At 39.2% G+C, this 17,348-nt stretch overlaps 1 protein-coding gene across 1 annotated transcript in view; it reads right to left on the reverse strand.

The window, feature by feature from the left end:
- SLC9A9 (solute carrier family 9 member A9) overlaps positions 1-520 on the reverse strand; it is a 528,656-nt gene extending 528,136 nt beyond the window's left edge. The window contains exon 1 of the mRNA XM_045851938.1: positions 187-520. Within this exon, the coding sequence (XP_045707894.1) occupies positions 187-361 (175 nt within the window). The 5' untranslated portion in view covers positions 362-520. The remainder of the gene's footprint in view (positions 1-186) is intronic.
- Positions 521-17,348: the final 16,828 nt, after the last annotated feature.

The raw sequence follows: 17,348 nt of genomic DNA on the forward strand, positions 1-17,348 counted from the left end.
ACAAGGCAACTTCCCACAGCTCACCTGCAAAGAAATGAGCGTTCATCTTGCTGCAGCACCTTTCACCAACCTAACGACTTCTCAACTGGCACATTTTCTCCAGTTTCAGTACTTTGCCATCTGAGCACGAGTCTCTAGTTTCCCAAGCAACAAGTTTCCCATCAACCCTGCAATGTCTGCACTCACCGTACACCATCGCTCCTCCCGTCTCGTGCAAGAAGCGAAAGCGATGATTTTTAAATAACCAGATGGTCAAAATGGTAAGGATGAGCAGGAAATTGAAGACGAGCAGCTCCACCGCTCCCTGGTGTTGAAACTGATACTCATCCTTCCCTGCCAGGAGTCTCTGCTGCCTCTCCATCCCCAGCTCCTATGGAGTCTTTAGATAAAACCCTAAAGGACTATCCACCCGAAAGGGCTATTTTGTCAGATTCCCCTATGACAGCCCGGCTGCCTGAGGATTTCAAAGTACACGCTGCCACTTAAGTTGCCACTTAGAGCATTCTCCCTGGCTTGGTGTTCTCACGGCGGCTTCTCATTTCAACTTCCTGTTTCTCCCTTAAAGCAGCCCTGTCGCTTTTCAAACTCCAGTGCAGTTTCACCGTGGCTCTCAGTGTCTTAAAATAATTACCTTCACGCAATTACATTCCAAGCGGGACAAGCCTCTAAGCAGTGATTCTGCAATCTTCATTCAGGATCTTCTTGTTTCAAACAAGCCTCCTTTAGCTGCATAACTGGTGAATTGTAGATAATAAAACAAATCACCTGACATCAGCAACATTTCTAAGTGCAAAAAGCCAATTCCTGAATTATAACCTTTCTCACATGTGAGGTTTTTCCTCCCCAACCAAAGCCTGCCAATGTAATGGGGGTTGATAGCTCTAGTTTGAGGTAAAATGATTTTACAGGGATTTTTGTTTTTAAATCAAATAGCAAGAAACAATTTAGCATATGACTTCCTCTTTGTTTGAGTTTATATAACAGGTAGTCACAAGAGCAGCATTTAAACTCTGAATCAAGTGTTCTTCTTTTAGCATGAATAAATGAAAGCAAAAAGACAAAAAGAAATAGTTTCCATCTCTACAACTGTGCTATTTGGATACGTTAAATCAAAAAACAAAAGAAACCAAACATACAGCTGTCTTCAGTGGCCACATACCAGAGTTTTTCTCTGTGGAGCTTCTGGCTCAGACATTCAGGGGCCACAGCAATCTGCAGCACAGGACAGCCTCCTCTGTCCTGTGGCAAACAGTGTGGTTCCCTGAGGAAGAGTCTTCCTGCCACAAGGAAAGCTCCAGAATCACAGGGCTTAGACCTTAACAGTCACAATTCTTCGGATGTGGCAGGCTGGTTCTGTTTGAATTCTTATTTGTATGCTTTTTTAAAAAGTTCAAGACAATACTCCATGGGCCCTGATGCTTTCTTAATAATTGTTATGACTCGTTTGCCTTATTGATCCTACGGTGCAATTAGATACAACCCAAGATTAAGTGAGTTTTTCATAATTCTGCAGAATTATTATAATTCCAGAGTACTAATTATCTAGTATCTCTATACTTGACACAATTAATATTCAGTTTATACAGTATAAGTGATTCACTGAGTAGGATGAGTGCAAATATTCTTCAAAGGGTCTTGTCACCAAACGCTAGAGGTCAAACATGTAACATATTGGGAGCTAACTAGCTCCTCAATAGCAGGCTCGCCCCCAGAGAGAGTCTCTCAGGCACTCTCCATCGAAACTCTGCTGTTTCAGCTCCTTTGCCTTCTGCAGCTCTAGCAGCTATTTCCTCTCTGGGTTGAACTCAGCAGGGTATTTATGCGGCTGCAGATGTTCTTTAACACTCTGCCCTTTTTGGCAGGCATATCTGAGATGACTAATATTCAAACTGTTTTGAAATCTGTCAGCTAAGGCTTGCAAGCACTTCATGAAGCCTTGCTAGTAGGTTCTACCTTTATAATTTTGCAACCCCACAAGTCTAGACTTAGGTTGTTAGATTTGCAAGATAATGCAAATTTAAAACCTGGCAACATTCTGTCTTTTTTGGGGGGTAGAGAAGGGTTCATCATTTAATTATTTTGGTTTCTTTACTAATGATGCATAGTCCATTCAGGTAGAATAAACTTTCTTGTGTTGTTTTATTATGACACCCAATTTCACTATCTTAGGCAAGGAAGCAACTCAGCGAAAGGATTAAAGGCCCATAAGATGTTTTGATAGATTCTTACATTCTTTTTGAAAGTCCTAAATTTGATGTCAACATATTCAAATAAGTATATTTCTTATAAAAAACAACAGACACAACTTTTCTAGGAAATACAACTGGTAAACTCTGGCATACTGGGTCTTCTTTTCCTTGTGGCCACAATCTGCCACAGCTGAGTAGTTGCAGCACCCCTTTACAACCGGTTCCCACAAATGCCATTCACTTGTTCATCCTATTGTACTTGTTCCCTTCCCTGCATAGCCCCCTGCAGTCAGTCTTTTGTACCGTTGGCCCCTGGTTTATCCCAGAAGTGGGATGGACTCACTATTCCATTGTCCAGTCCAGTTGTGATGTTGCTTAAGATTAGAATGGACAGCTGAGAAGAGAAAGGAGCTGAGGAAACTCCTCCCATTCTTTCACCCAGAAAAGTATTTCAATTCCTTCTAGTTTGTGTTTTCCTATCAAAATATCATTTTACATTCTGCTGTACCAACAAAAATAAAAAGATGAACTAGAAATACATATCAATTTGTTATCTACTAAGAGCCAGAAAATGTACTAAGAAATTTAATTTAGTCTACTTTAATATTTATAAAATCCTTCCACAGATGAGAGATTTAAGGTTCAGAGAGAGTTAGTAACATACCCAAAGATGCACAGAGAGTAGGAATTAAATTTACATGTAGGATTTAATGGCCAGAAGATGCATTTCAGCTAGGGTGATGAACTCAGCTTGGTTTGTCAGGGACTTTCCAGGTTTTAGCACTCAAAAGTCCCAAAAGTATCCCAAGACGACTCCTCAGTCATAGGCAAACCAGGACAGTTGGTCATCCTAAACAGCTAAATTTTCCAATTTTCCCAAATCCTGAGCTGTCAATAATAAGTGAGCTTCATGAGATTCCTGATGGGGATATTCACACAAGGAAGAATACCAATTAAAAATGCAGGCACGGTTTTATTAGCTGGTGACCATATCTGTTAATGCCAGGTTCTCTGATGAAGTTGGGCTGGAACCCAAAACTTAGGCACAAGGTCCAAAGAAGAATTCTTGATTGTCCTTTAATCCAAGTCTTAACACCTACTGTCAACTGAGTCACAGTTTCTTGCTGCAAGATGCAACACGCAGGTGAAAAAAAGGGAAGAGAAAAACAGGATGGGCCAGCCCATTGCAGTGAGGGTGCCTCAACTCCGCTTGCCCATTCAGCGCCAGGGGAGGAAAAACCTGAAGAGGAGCCTCGCAGCCAAGGTGACCTTGTGCAGCATAGTAATCCCAGCCACTGGTGAATGTGACCAGTTAGAACTCATAGGCTGTGTTTTAGTATCCCACTCATGTGTTGAGAGCACCTTGTCCTTGGACAGGACAGTGGAGACTGTAGGTTCAGAGGATGGAGAAGGGACCATTTCCTGGGGAAGGAGAGATACTGAGAGGTCCCTTCCCCACTCCCTGGAGCCCCATCCTGCCAAGTTGTTGTTCTCTCTCCACTACTGAGCTTAACCGAAAATACTTAAATCACCCCAGGTCCTGGGTTAGAGGAAGATCCCGTTGCCTCATTCATCAGGTCTCTCTCCTGATATTTATTCCTCTCTGTGACGAATGAGATGGGGTTTCATATTCTGTCCCCCAAAGTTTCTGAAATGGGCCAGGACAGGGCTGTAATTAAGTTTACTTGGGGGCCACACAACACATTCAACTAAAAACTCACCCCTTATTGTACTTTCAATCTCACCATTAACCCATCTGTTAAAGTGACTAAGTGAGCAGCGGTTAGGTGGGCAGCTCTCTGGCCCAGATCACCGTGCAAGCAAACCAAACCTAAGCCGGAGTCCATGTGCTCAGAGCTAAGAAAACGAAATTTAAGAAAAACCAGTCAAAAACAGCCAATTAGGCTTTCCTAAGTAAGGCAACCACTTAAGCTATGGCCAATTGGATCATTTCCTTGCTTCATTCCTACATTTTTGAAAGCTTCTCTTGTTGGTGGAGTGCCCCTAAACATTTTCCATTTGATGCTGCCCCAGTCTGAATGCATGCATGCTCACATGAATTCTTGAAAATTTTAAATATCTTTCAACATGTCTTAGCTTCCCCTATCCCCCAATTCACGTTAGTATAAAAAATGTCCCTAATTTGAGCAATATGAACCCCTCACATAAAAATATTCTCACAAAGACCAGGCAGTGAAAGACAAATACCATGATCTTACCTTTAACAGGAACCTAAACAACAAAACAAAGAAACAAGCAAAATATAGTCAAATACACTGAAATGGAGGACAGGCTGACGGTGACCAGAGGGGAGAGAAGAGGGAATTTCAGGGGAAAATGGGAAGGGTTTACAGGAACAAATATGAAGGACACATGGACAAAAACTGGCGGGGGGGTGATAATGGGAGGGAAGTGGGAAGGGTTGGGTGGGTGGGCTGGAATGGGAGTAAAAGGCAGAAAACTGTACCTGAACAATGATTAAAAAAACTAAAAAATTAAAAAAATAAAAACGTATTCTCACAAAGAAATGAGAGCTTAAAAATTTCACAAGAAAGTTAAATTACATAATAAACACTTGAACAATATTAAGTCCCAGAGAAATTCACTGCCCTATATGCAGTTTTTCCTTTACAGCCTCTGTAGAGGCTCAACCTCTGGGACCTAGGGCCATGAACACAAGATATAACTCCTAGATTCTTTCCATGTTCTTTGTTAGGGTGGCAAGATTAAATAAAAGTCACTGCAAGCTAGTGAAAACGAGAGGGTTTGTATAATTTTATTAAATGACTTATGTACAGAAATATGTGTGACCTGAATGAGGGTCTTTTCCTCCTTCTACCAAGCAGGGTGTGTGCCAGCCATGCTCTGAGGAGGGAAATTGGGATGCAGACCTCCCTGTTTTCCCAGGTGAGGTTTTGTCTTGGGACTGCTGATCCGTGGCACCCAGGAGCACAAAAGTAGAACTCCATCCTGTGATTACCAGAGAGGAGGAGGATCCACTTGCCTTGGATACCACTTGCTGGCCTTGCTCCAGCAAACATATACTGGATCCCACTTTTTATTTAACAGTTTCTTCCTTGAAGAGTCACAGGGCTGTACAAAGTTGGAGAAAGGCAAATCTGACATTGTGCCTGTGATCCAGGCAGGTCGCCCTAATGCCAGAAGAGGACGACAGCCTCACAGCTGCAGCCTCAGGATTGAGGAGGGTCTCAGACAGATATCCTTCGATTCCTAAATCAACCTCTTCTCTCCCTTTTGTCCCCAACCTTCTATCCACACAGCACTCCTCCCTTCCTTCCTTCCTTCCTTCCTTCCTTCCTTCCTTCCTTCCTTCCTTCTTTCCTTCCTTCCTTCCTTCTTTCCTTCCTTCTCTCTCTCTTTCTCTCTCTCTTTCTCTCTCTCTTTCTCTTTCTTTCTTTCTTTCTTTCTTTCTTTCTTTCTTTCTTGAGGGCACCTTTTCAAGAAATAATAAATGCTATATGTCAAATATGTCTTAATTTTCTTTAAGTGTAAAAAGAAAGGAAATGATGGGATTTATTGGTCCTCTCTTCTGTCTTGCACATATTGGTCAGTTGTGAGAAAATCTTCACTCATTGGCTCTTTATTGTGTTCAATTTCTGTTGGCTCTTCACAAGGCAGGGTAGCTGCGGGCTGGCCACAGTAGCTGCAGCCTCCCACCTGCCCAGGATGAAGGTTTCAGAGAGGAAAAGAAGTGTGAGCTCCAGAGCCAAGGACAGGGAGGATGAGATGAACTGCCACTCCTAGACACAGCTTGTTTTCATGTAAACTCCCTGCAATCAAAGACCTGAGAAAATCAGTTTCTTTGATCTCCTGTTCAGCGTCCACATGGAAAATTCATATTCCTCTTAAAATATAATTTCCATGGTTTACAAACTCCATCCTCATTAGCTAAAAGATATTTTGCCTTATCGCTCCTCTGTTATACTGTAAAAAAAATGTTTACATGAATTAACAAAGAAAGGCACCTTGGTCCTTACCTGTGCCTACATTTTTCTCCAATGAGGAGGGAGCACAGGAAAAGAGAAGGCAGAGCTCCCAACAAGGAACAAACTTGGAAATATTTCTCTGAAATGAAGTATGTAAACAGCCAGCAGGTTTTGACAGAAATGCCTCTTATTTCCTTCTAAATCTATTCAAATTTCAGCCTTTGAGGCAACCTTTGTTGCAGAATATCTCAGTGTGGGTTCCTTAAAAGCAGAGCCCCAGACAAGGACTCAGGTGCAGTTGGCTTATTTAGGAAATGATCCCAGGAAGCTTAAGTGAGGAAATTTGCACAAAGACTAGGAAATACCATTTTTCAGAAATAAAATTTTAAGCCTCGCTGCAGCCTAACCCATTCCCATATCTTTACAGGGTCTCTGCACTTTGAAACTTTAATAATTTATAGATATGCTCACAACATTCCTTAAGCATGAAGTTTATTTATGCTTGAGGCAATTAAATTAGATAAGAAATTCATGACAAACAATATGGGTCTCTTAGATAAAAATGTAAATCTTGCCCTGTGGCCAGAAGAGTTAAAGCCCCATATCACCTGTGAAGGGGAAATTCAATTTACTTTGAAATATCATTTTCTGGTGGTTATGTCATATCTAGAGTTTCGCTTTTAAATTAAAAATTTAAAACTACCCTGGGACCCTTGGAAGACTATGTAACTTGGTGTATGCACGTACAAACATACAGTATACACCTCCTGCCAAAGTATCCTGCAAATGAATTTTAAATCAATGGTAGGTAGTTACCTATTCATTTTAATCCAGCCTAGCAGATACTAAGTGATGTCATAAGACAATGTTATTTTATTTTTGTAAAAATGTCTTGTATTACTGCAGAAAAAATGAAACAAGAAATCCACTAAGCAAGATAGAGTTTACAATGGTGTTATTTTTAAAAGATTTTCATTTAATTTTAGAGAGAAGGGAAGGGAAGGAAAAAGAGGAGAGAAACATCGATGTGAGAGAGAAACGTCAACTGGTTGCTTCTTATGTGCACTCCAACCAAGGACCGAACCTGCAACCCAGACATGTTCCCTGATGGGGAATTGAACTACTGACCTTTGGCTTTGCAGGATGATGCCCAACCAACTGAACCACATGGGTCAGGGCATCATCTTTTTGATGTTGTTGCAGCATATGTAGATCCCAAAATATTTTTTTGTTAACTAAGCTAAGTGTGTATGTGCAAACAATAATAATTATATTATTCAGTAAGAAGATCCAAGTATTTAAATAATCCATTCTCATTTCTAAGCTCTAGCTGAATATTTGTTTCCCCCTAAAATTTATATGTTGAAACCTAATCCCCAAAATAAGGATAGTTGGAGGTGGGAGCTTTGGGAGGTGATTAGGTCATGAGGATAAGGCCCTAATGAATGAGATTAGTGCCTTCATAAAAGAGGCCCCACAGAGCTCTCGGACCCCCTCCACCATGTGAAGACACAGCTAGAAGACAGCTGTCTGTGAACCAGGAAGTGGGTCCTCACCAGAAATCAAATCTGCTGGCTCCTTGATTTTGGACTTCCCAGCCTCCAAAATTGTGACAAATAAATGTTGCTTAACCCACCAGTTAGTGGCATTTTTGTTATAGCAGCCAACACAGACTAAGACAAAAGGTAGAGGAAAAATTCCTTCTCAAAATATTATCAGCACCTAGAAATTTAATTTAAAGCTGTCAGAGAAAACGTTGTATTATAATGGCTGTTAGAAAGACTCTTCCAGGTTTCCAGATTCCTAAACAAAACTAGTAAACGATAATTAAGGATATTGACTTATTCTTAGTATCCTTGCTAAAAGAATAGTTTTTCTTCAGTACATTTAAGATTCCAACTTGAAGGACTACAAGTAATATGAAGTTCTAAATGATAAAGTAATTTTTTTAAAAAAAAATGTTTTCGTAACTCTACTTAAACCTTGTCTGTTAAGACACCACAATCTTAAGAAATATTGAATTCATAAAAAACAGAATAAGTTGGTTGTCAGCAACTTAATATTAAACAGTATTGGATTCCTTCAAAATCTACCCATGCAGCCTGATTTATCTCCATGTAAAAAATGCCATTGTTCTGTTAAAGATTCAGTGACCTAAGCTCATAGTTCCTCCTTCCACTATCTTCACCAAAGGAGAACATACACAAAGCAAATAGCTGAAGAAAAACACAGTCATACTCAAAATGTAAGGCTTTGGTGGAACTATGTTTGAGGATGTGGCTTGGACTTCACCTCAAATCTACAAGGAGGCAGAGGATACCACACTCAGACATACCTGCTGGGGTAAGGCCTGATCTGCAGAACACAACATACCCATTTCTTTTCTTGGAGATGCCTGAAAGAATTCAGCCTATTTTAAGAAGGGATATTTTAGAGTGACATCAGTATCATGGCATAGTGAGAAGATGCCTCAGTTTCTCCTCTAAAAGTTACGGCAAGTCAGACAACTATAATTGAACACAGAATTCCCTGCTCATCACACAAACATGTCTGAGAGATCCATGCATTGAGGCATGTGAAGGCAGGCATATCAGAAGGAACAAGGGAAGCAGGAGGGAGTGAGGACAGGGACAGGGGCTGCAGATGCAGTCAGGCATATGCCATAGCCCTAACTGACATAGTAGGGAGAAAGGAGTTGGGTTGAAACCCTCATATGACAACCCAGAGGACCATAGGGACAAAAACAACATTCAGGCCAGAGTGACTGTACCCATTGCAGGTAACCAGGTGTCAGGGAGGAAACGTGGTATAGCAGTGTGGTACCCATGAGCTAGAAGCCACCATAAATAGCAAGAAGGCTAAATCAAAGACTAACATATCCACCTCCCCCCACCACACAGGACCCAGTAGAAGCAGTGGAGATGCCTCAGGTAGCACAGCATGACTGGTAACCTCTGATTACAAAGAAGCAGGGCAGAGAATTTAGCAACCCAGAGCCCCATTGCCAACCACATACCACCATAAAACCAACAAAACCTGATTACAGAGGGGATGCCTACCTCCTTGGGGAATAAAGGACATTTTCCACGACTAAGCTGTCACCATCCTACAGAGATCATGAAAGTCCCAGTAGACCTGGTAAGAGAAAACAAAAATTTGTGCTATAGTACCATCTACTTGAAAACAAAAGAGAAACCTCTACTTACCAACTTGATGGATTGTTAAAAGCAAAACATTACCTAAAAAAGAAGAGTTAGTAAATACCTCAAATGCCCAGGCAGAGAAATAATCTATCAAGTACAATAAATAAATGAGGTAACAAGGTACCTCAGAAAAAAAAAGTCTCCTAAAACCAAACTCAAAGACATGGAAGACTATGTTTTATGTGACAGAGAACTCATGATGTCAGTTATGAAAAAAATTCAGTGAGATATAAGAAAACTCAGAAATTCTGGAACTGAGGATGCACTAAATGAGATGAGGAGGATATTAGAGAACATTAGAAACAGAGCAGACCAGATGGAAAAGAGAATTAGTTACCTCAATGATAGAAATTGAGAAATGACTCAGACGGAACAAGAGGGAACACGGAGTTAAAAAAAGAAAGAAAGAAAAAAAAACCCTATGAGAACAATCTGACTCCATTAGAAAGAACAGCATAAGAATAATGGGCATGCCAAAAGGAAAGGAGAGGGAAAAAGGAAGAGAGAGACTATTCCAGAAAAAAAAATCCATGAGAACCTTCAAACACTATGAAAAAGCTGGACCTTAGAATTCAAGAAGCTAACAGAACAGTTAACCATCTCAATGCAAAAAGACCTACACAAGGCACATTATATTAAAAGTGTAGAACGTTAATGACAAGAAAAGAATTCTCAAGGCAGCCTGTTGAGGAAAAAAACCTATTAAGTAAACCCCATTAAATTATCATAGTATCTTCAGCAGAAACATTACAAGCTAGGAAAGAGGGCAACAAAATACTCAAATACTGAAAAGAGAAATCACCAAAATAAAATATCCAGCAAAGTCACTGTTTTGATATAAAGGAGAAATAAAGGTTTTTAATTTCAGGCAAACAAAAGTTAAGGGAGTTTACTACCACCAGACCTACATTACAAGAAATGTTGAAAGGAGCTCCCCTACCTGAAACAAAAAGATGAAAGTATACAATACTGTGAGTGGGATGACAGACAGGCAGAAGCAGGAAATTGCAACTCCACTTCAGAATAGGGTTTTAAACACTTAATTATAACATAAAGGCTAAGGAAGCAGAAAGCATTTTTTTAAAAGACTATAACTTCTGTAATTTGGGAACACATGCACAGCATAAAAAGAAAAAATTGTGACAACAAAAACATAAAAGGGGAAGAAGAAAAGGACTGAACTTGCACAGGTGAGTGATGATAAAATGCAATCAGAAGAAAAAGGATTATTGTATTTACGAGACTTTTTTTTTAAACCCATAATCCTAAAGGTAACCACAAAGTAAAAAGGGAATGCAAGTCAAAGCCACATGAGATACTACCTCACACCTTTTAGAATGACTCATATCAATGAGAAAAGACAGAAGGAGTGTCAGAGAGGATGTGGAGAAAAGGGAACACTCACACACTGCTGGTGGGAATGTAAATTTGTGCAGTCACTATGGAAAACAGCATGAAATTTATAAAATAAAAAAAATTAAGAAGAGGGTGGCTATATTACTCAGAAATCCTTTTTTCTGGGTATCTACCTGAAATTTTTGAAAACTCTTATTCATAAAGATACATATATACTCCTATGTTTATTGCAATGGTATTCACAATAGTGAAGACATGAAAACAACCTGACTGTACACTGGCTAATAACTGGATAAAGAAGATGATGTACACATGTACAATGAATGTTACTGGCCATAAAAAATGAAATATGCCACTTGTGACAACATAAATGGATTGTGATAGTAATATGTTAAGTGAAATGAGTCAGATGGAAAAGAACAAGAACCATATGACTTCACTCAGATGAGGGATCTAAAACAAAAAGCAATAAACAAATAAAACAGACAAACTCATAGGTACAGATAACAGAATAATGGTTAACAGAGGTGGAATGGATGGGGAGAACAAAGATGGTGATGGGGGTCAAATATATGGTGATGGAAAGAGACCAGTCCTTGGGTGATGAACACACAGTGGGCATACAGATACCGTATTATGCACCTGTATTATAAGTTTCAGTGTTGTACACCTGAAACTTATACAGTGTTATTAACCAATGTTACTCCAATAAATTTAATTTTTTTAAAAAATTAGATCTCCTCCTGGCCAGAGTTGCTCAGTGGGTTGGAGAATCATCCCATAACCAAAAGGTTGTGAGTTTGATTCCCATTCAGAGCACATACCTAGTTTGTGGGTTGGATTCCCTTTCCTGATGCAATGGGAGGCAACCAATCAATTTCACTCTCACTTCAATATATCTATCTCTCTCTTCCGTTCTAAAAGCAAAGAAAAAATGTCCTCAGATGAGGATGGAAGAAAGAACGGAAGGAAAGAAGGAAGGAAGGGGGGAATGGAGGGAGGGAAATGAAGGAATGAGGGAAACAAGGAAAGAGGGGAGGGAGGGAGGGAGGGAAAGAAGGAAGGAAGAAAGGAAGGAAGGAAGGAAGTCATAGTTTAGAAAAATTTTAAAAAATTATAAAGTCAGGTCTCCTACAGAGACACAGCAGGAAAAAGAAATAAAGAATGTTAGGGCTCCACCTACTCTTCAACTTTCTGGGCTTACTTGACTGCAGTGATCAAAAAAAAGAGAGAAAGGTTCAATCTTCCCTACTCCTGTGCCCCAAAAACTCATCAAGTAAGGTGTGGCCCAAATAATGTGTCTGGATCACCTACCGAATATTCCTGTTCCAAGGGATCAAGAGTGAAGCAGAAACTCTCTCATGGCACTGCCAAAGAAAAAGTCAGAAGTACGGGTGGAATTTCCTCCCGCACAGAACACTGTGGACATGTGGAATAGGAGCAGAAGGGTTCTGTTCTCTAAATATGATGGGATTAACTGCCCTCTTGATGGCTGCATTGGAACCAAATTCCTTCCCGAGCTTGAGCTCTGCCTGGTGGTAGCTTGTAGGTGATGGCCCCTGAATCACATGTCCAAATTGATATTTATATTGTTCACATTGAAATCCCAATATTTAATCTGTACCTTTGTGTTTTCTTCACATGCTTACCTTTCCCTAAAATAAAACTCTCAGCAATGTTCCATGACTGATAACAGAAATATAGGCCTAGGTTGCACTATTTTCAAAACTGGGGACAGATCTCTTTCTCCATTCCCTGCTAATCACATTCATTACCTACATTCTCTGTGATCCAACCTTTTTCCCATTTCCCTTTCTCCATCCCGGACAGAGACCCACAAGAGTCTTATTAATCCTGTGCTGCTACAGTGTTGCAGCTGAAATTCCTTTAATCTAGGAACCAAATTCTACAGATGTGGCCTCATTTGAAGTATTACCCTCCATAAATCTCTAACTAAAGCTTTTGTAGATAGTTCTAAGCAAGGATCACTGTGCTTTTTTTCATGTACTTTCCCCCCAAACTTTACCTTTCCTTGACTTTTGGATATTTCAGGCCTTGACTATATTTGCCCCACGTTATCAGTAGTAGAACTATTGTTTCAGCTGTATCTTTTCCTGCAGCAGTTGGATATCCCCGAATATTCTATTTCCTCTGATCTTCCATTAATTCTGCAAGCTCTCAGACTTTTGAATTTTTTTTCTTCCTGGGTAGCACTGATTGATGGATCAAAGTTCTTGACCTTTTGTTTTTTCAAGCCGACATATCCAGTCACCAGCACCCCAAGTTGGGTAACTCTACCTATAAGTACCTTCCATCAGCCCAGCACCTAACCCTGACCTGTAATTTATTCTTCGAACCTCATATTCCCTAAATCTTTGCTAAGAGTCCTAACCCTGTAAATTTCCTGGACATCTTTCCTCAAACCATGGCCACATGACTGTGTCACCTTTAAACTCATCAAATAATATCAATGTGTTCTCCACAAATCTCCCCAGTTCTTATATCATGAATGTCAAGTATTTCTGCAAACACCCAGTGTAACATTTCCATGCAATATCCATAAATAAAGGGATAATAATACATACACATAATAAAAGAAATTGCCTTACTTTAAAGGCAATTTTTAGAGCAGTTTATGGTTTACAACAAAATTAAGAGGATGGTACAGGGGGAAAGGGTGTATTTCCCATTCACCCTTTACCCACACATATAAATAGCCTCCCCTTTATCAATCAGATTTGTATAATCTTCACCAAGGATGAATCTACATTAATGCATCATAATTACACAAAGTCAATAGTTTACCTTAGGGTTTACTCCTGGTGCTATACATTCTATGGGTTTAGTCAAATATGGAATAAAATATATTCTTCACTATAAAATCATACAGAATATTTTCACTGCCTGAAAACCCCTCTGTGCTCTAGTTATTCACCTCCCCCACCACCCCAGGTATCACTGATTTTTTTTTATTGTCTCCATAGTTTGGCCTTTTCCAGAATGCCATATAGTTGGAATATAGCCTTCTCAGATATGTTTCTTTCACTTAATAATATGCAGTTAAGATTCCTCCATGTCTTTCCATAGTTTTGTGGTTCATTTCTTTTTTAAAATGTTTTATTGTTTATGCTATTACTGTTGTCCCAATTTTTCTCCCTTTGCTCCCCTCCATCCAGGCTTTCCCCTACTCTCACAGTCAATCCTCACACTGGATAGCTAATTTCTTTTCTGTCACTAAATCATAATCCATGGTCTGGATGTACAAAAGTTTATTCATTCACCTACTGAAGGACATCTTGGTTACTTCCAAGTTTAGGCAATTGTAAATAAAGCTGCTATAAGCATCCACAAGCAGGTTTTTGTATAGACATGACTTTTGAACTCCTTTGGACAAATACCAAGAAGCAGAATTGCTGAATCATTTGGTAAGAGTATGTTTAGTTTCATAAGTAAATGTCAAGCTGTCTTCCAGAGCAGCTACACCATTTTGCATTGCCATCAATGAATAAGAGTAACTGTTACTCCACATCCTCATTTGCATTTCATGTTATCAGTGTTATGGATTTTGGCCATTCTAATAGGTATGTAGTGGTATCTCACTATTGCCTTGATTTGCATGTCCCTAATGACATGATGTGGAGCATCTTTCCATATGCTTATTTGTCATTTGTATGTCTTATTTGATGAGCTATTGGTTCTTCAAGTATATTGCTTGTTTTTATTTGGATTGTTTGTTATTTTACTGTTGAGTTTTTAAGAGTCTTTGTTTATTTTGGATAACAGTCCATCATCAGACATGTCATTTTAAAATACTTTCTCCCAGTCTATGACTTATATTCTCACTACCTTCACATCATCTCTTGCATTAAAAACTTGCTTACAACTATGTCTTTTGTGGATTGTGCTTTTAGTGTTGTATCTAAAAAGGCATCACCATATGGTTAATAATTGCTGAAGTTGAGAGATGAACACACGGAGGTTCATATTATTCTCTTTTGTGTTATGTTCAGAAATTTCTAAATAAAAATGTAATAAAATGGTTTTTAGATAATAAGTGGGGAAGAGTAGGAAACTAAGGAGGTGGGGAAGGAGAGGACAGAAAAGGGAAAAGTCTCTGTCAATAGTGTTTTCTGTCTGGACTCTCACTGGGAGAGTTAAACCAGTTAACCCTCTCCATATTATTTTCTTTATATGATTTCTTGAGCTCCCAAACTGTTTTTATTGAGAAACAAGTAAAATATTTCCCTTTTCTTGGTCCCATCTTTTATCAAGGAGTCAACCTTTCTCCATCTCTATCTTTCTCAATGAGTGTGTGCCATCACTTCACTTTCACCTTTTCTCATTAATGTTTTCATTGCAAGATCAAACCTCTTTCCAAATAATTTGCTTTTCTTTAGATGCCACTTAGCAAACCAAATTCCTGACAGAGTATTCTAAACAGAAATCTTGAAATTGTTCCTCATAGCCTTTAGTTTTTAGTAAAAATGGTTCTGTTGGAGGTATTTTTGTTGGTGGTGGTGTTTGTTTGTTTTTGCTTCTACCTCAGCTTTAATATGTGACATAGCCCCATAAGATCAGTCCATATTTCTCTTACTTGTTCTACTACCCTTCTATAATTGAAGCTATATTTGGGGTGTTTGAAATCTACATTCATAGGCAGAATTCCCAATGTACTCACTTCTGTACCAATTTATGATCCAGGGTAGAAGTGGAGTATGTCTTATAATACTGGTTTGGTGGTAATGAACTCCTTTAGCTTTTTCATGTCTGGGAAACTCTTTAAACCAATAGTTTGGTTTTTTTTAAAAGATTTTTTTATTTATTCATTTTTAGAGAGGGAAGGGAGGGAAATAGAGGGAGAGAGAGATAGAGAGAGAGAGAGAGACATCAATGTGCGGTTGCTGGGGGTTCTGGCCTGCAACCCAGGCATGTACCCTGGCTGGGAATCGAACCTGGGACACTTTGGTTCCCAGCCCGTGCTCAATCCACTGAGCTACGCCAACCAGGGCAAGTCTGGGAAACTCTTTACCTATTATTTAATTCTAAATGATAGCCTTGCTGGGTAGAGTAATTTTTGTTGTAGGTCCTTGATTTCATCACTTTGAATATGTTGTGCCAGTCCCTCTGGCTTGAAAGTTTCTATTGAAAAATCAGCTGACAGTCTTGTGGTCAGTCCCTCGTGAGTAATCAACTGCTTTTCTTTTGTTGTTTTTAAGATTCTTTCTTTGTCTTTAATCTTTGGCATTTTAATTATGATGTGTCTTGGCATGCACCTCTTTGGATTCATCTTGTTTGGGACTCTGAGCTTTCGTGTCTACTTCCTTCACCATATTAGGGAAATTTTTCATTATTATTTATTTAAGTAGATTTCAATGACTCATTCTCTTCTCCTTCTGGTATCCATAATATATGAATGCTGGTATTCTTGAAGTTGCCCAGGGGCCCTTCAAACCATCCTAATTTTTTTGAATTATTTTTTCTCTTTGCTCTTCTGACTGAGTGTATAAGAAACATTAAAAAGGACTTCAAGAAATGAGGAGAAGGAGGAAGAGGAGGAGGAGGAGGAGGAAGAGGAGGAGAAGAAGAAAGGGGAAGAAAGAAGAAGAGGAAGAAAAAAAGAAGAAAAGAAGAATGTAGATGAGGGAGGAAAGATCAAATATATGAATAACAAAATGGCAATCACTGCATATCTCCCAACAATTACTTTAAATGTACTGAATTAAGTGCTCCAATAAAAACACAGGATGGCTGAATGAATAAGAAAAAAAAAACCTTACGTGTTGCCTACAAGAGACTCAAGATCGAATGACACAGACTGAAAATAAAGGGATGGAAAAAGGATATTTCATGAAAATAGGAACAAACAAACAAAAAAGCTGGGGTAAAACACTTATACCAGACAAAGTATACCTCAAAACAAAGACAATAAGAAGGGACAAAGAAGGACCTAGCAATTCCACCTCTGGGCATTTATCCTAAGAAACCCAAAACACTAATTTGAAAAGACATATGCACCTATATGGTCATCACAGCATTATTACAATAGTCAAGAAGTAGCCTAAGTGTCCATCAACAGATGGATGGGTCAAGAAGTTGTGCATATATACCATGGAGTATGACTCAACCATAAAAAAGAATGAAATCTTGTTATTTGCAACAATATGGATGGACCTAGAGGGTATCATGCTAAGTAAAATATCATGTAGAGAATGACAAATATCATATGATTTCACTTATACATGGAATAAAAAAACAAAATAAATAAGCAAAACCGAAACAAAATAGTAGAGAACGAATTGATGGTTTTCAGATGAAAGTGGTATGGGGGGGATGAATGAAAAAGAGGAAGGGATTAAGAAGTAGTAATTGGTACTTACAAAATAGTCACAGGGATAGTTTCAGGGGTTACCACAAGAGAGAAAGGTGCTCCTTTTCTCTGTTATGAGCACAGTCTTTAATGATTCACTTGGTGGGTGGAGGGGGCGGGAGTTGGGGGGGGTGGCTGATGGAGGCGGAGGAGACTACAATGGAAAGGCTGGAACTTAAGCTGAGTCATATAATCAGAGAAAATCACACACTAGAAAGATTACCTCCAAAATGTCACAGAACTCTGATTTTTACTGTTGCTATAATGATATAATTGATAACTTTGT

Source organism: Phyllostomus hastatus, unplaced genomic scaffold (genome assembly GCF_019186645.2).
Source record: "Phyllostomus hastatus isolate PE091 unplaced genomic scaffold, TTU_PhHast_1.1 phas_contig_86, whole genome shotgun sequence".
In the NCBI taxonomy this organism is placed as follows: domain Eukaryota; kingdom Metazoa; phylum Chordata; class Mammalia; order Chiroptera; family Phyllostomidae; genus Phyllostomus; species Phyllostomus hastatus.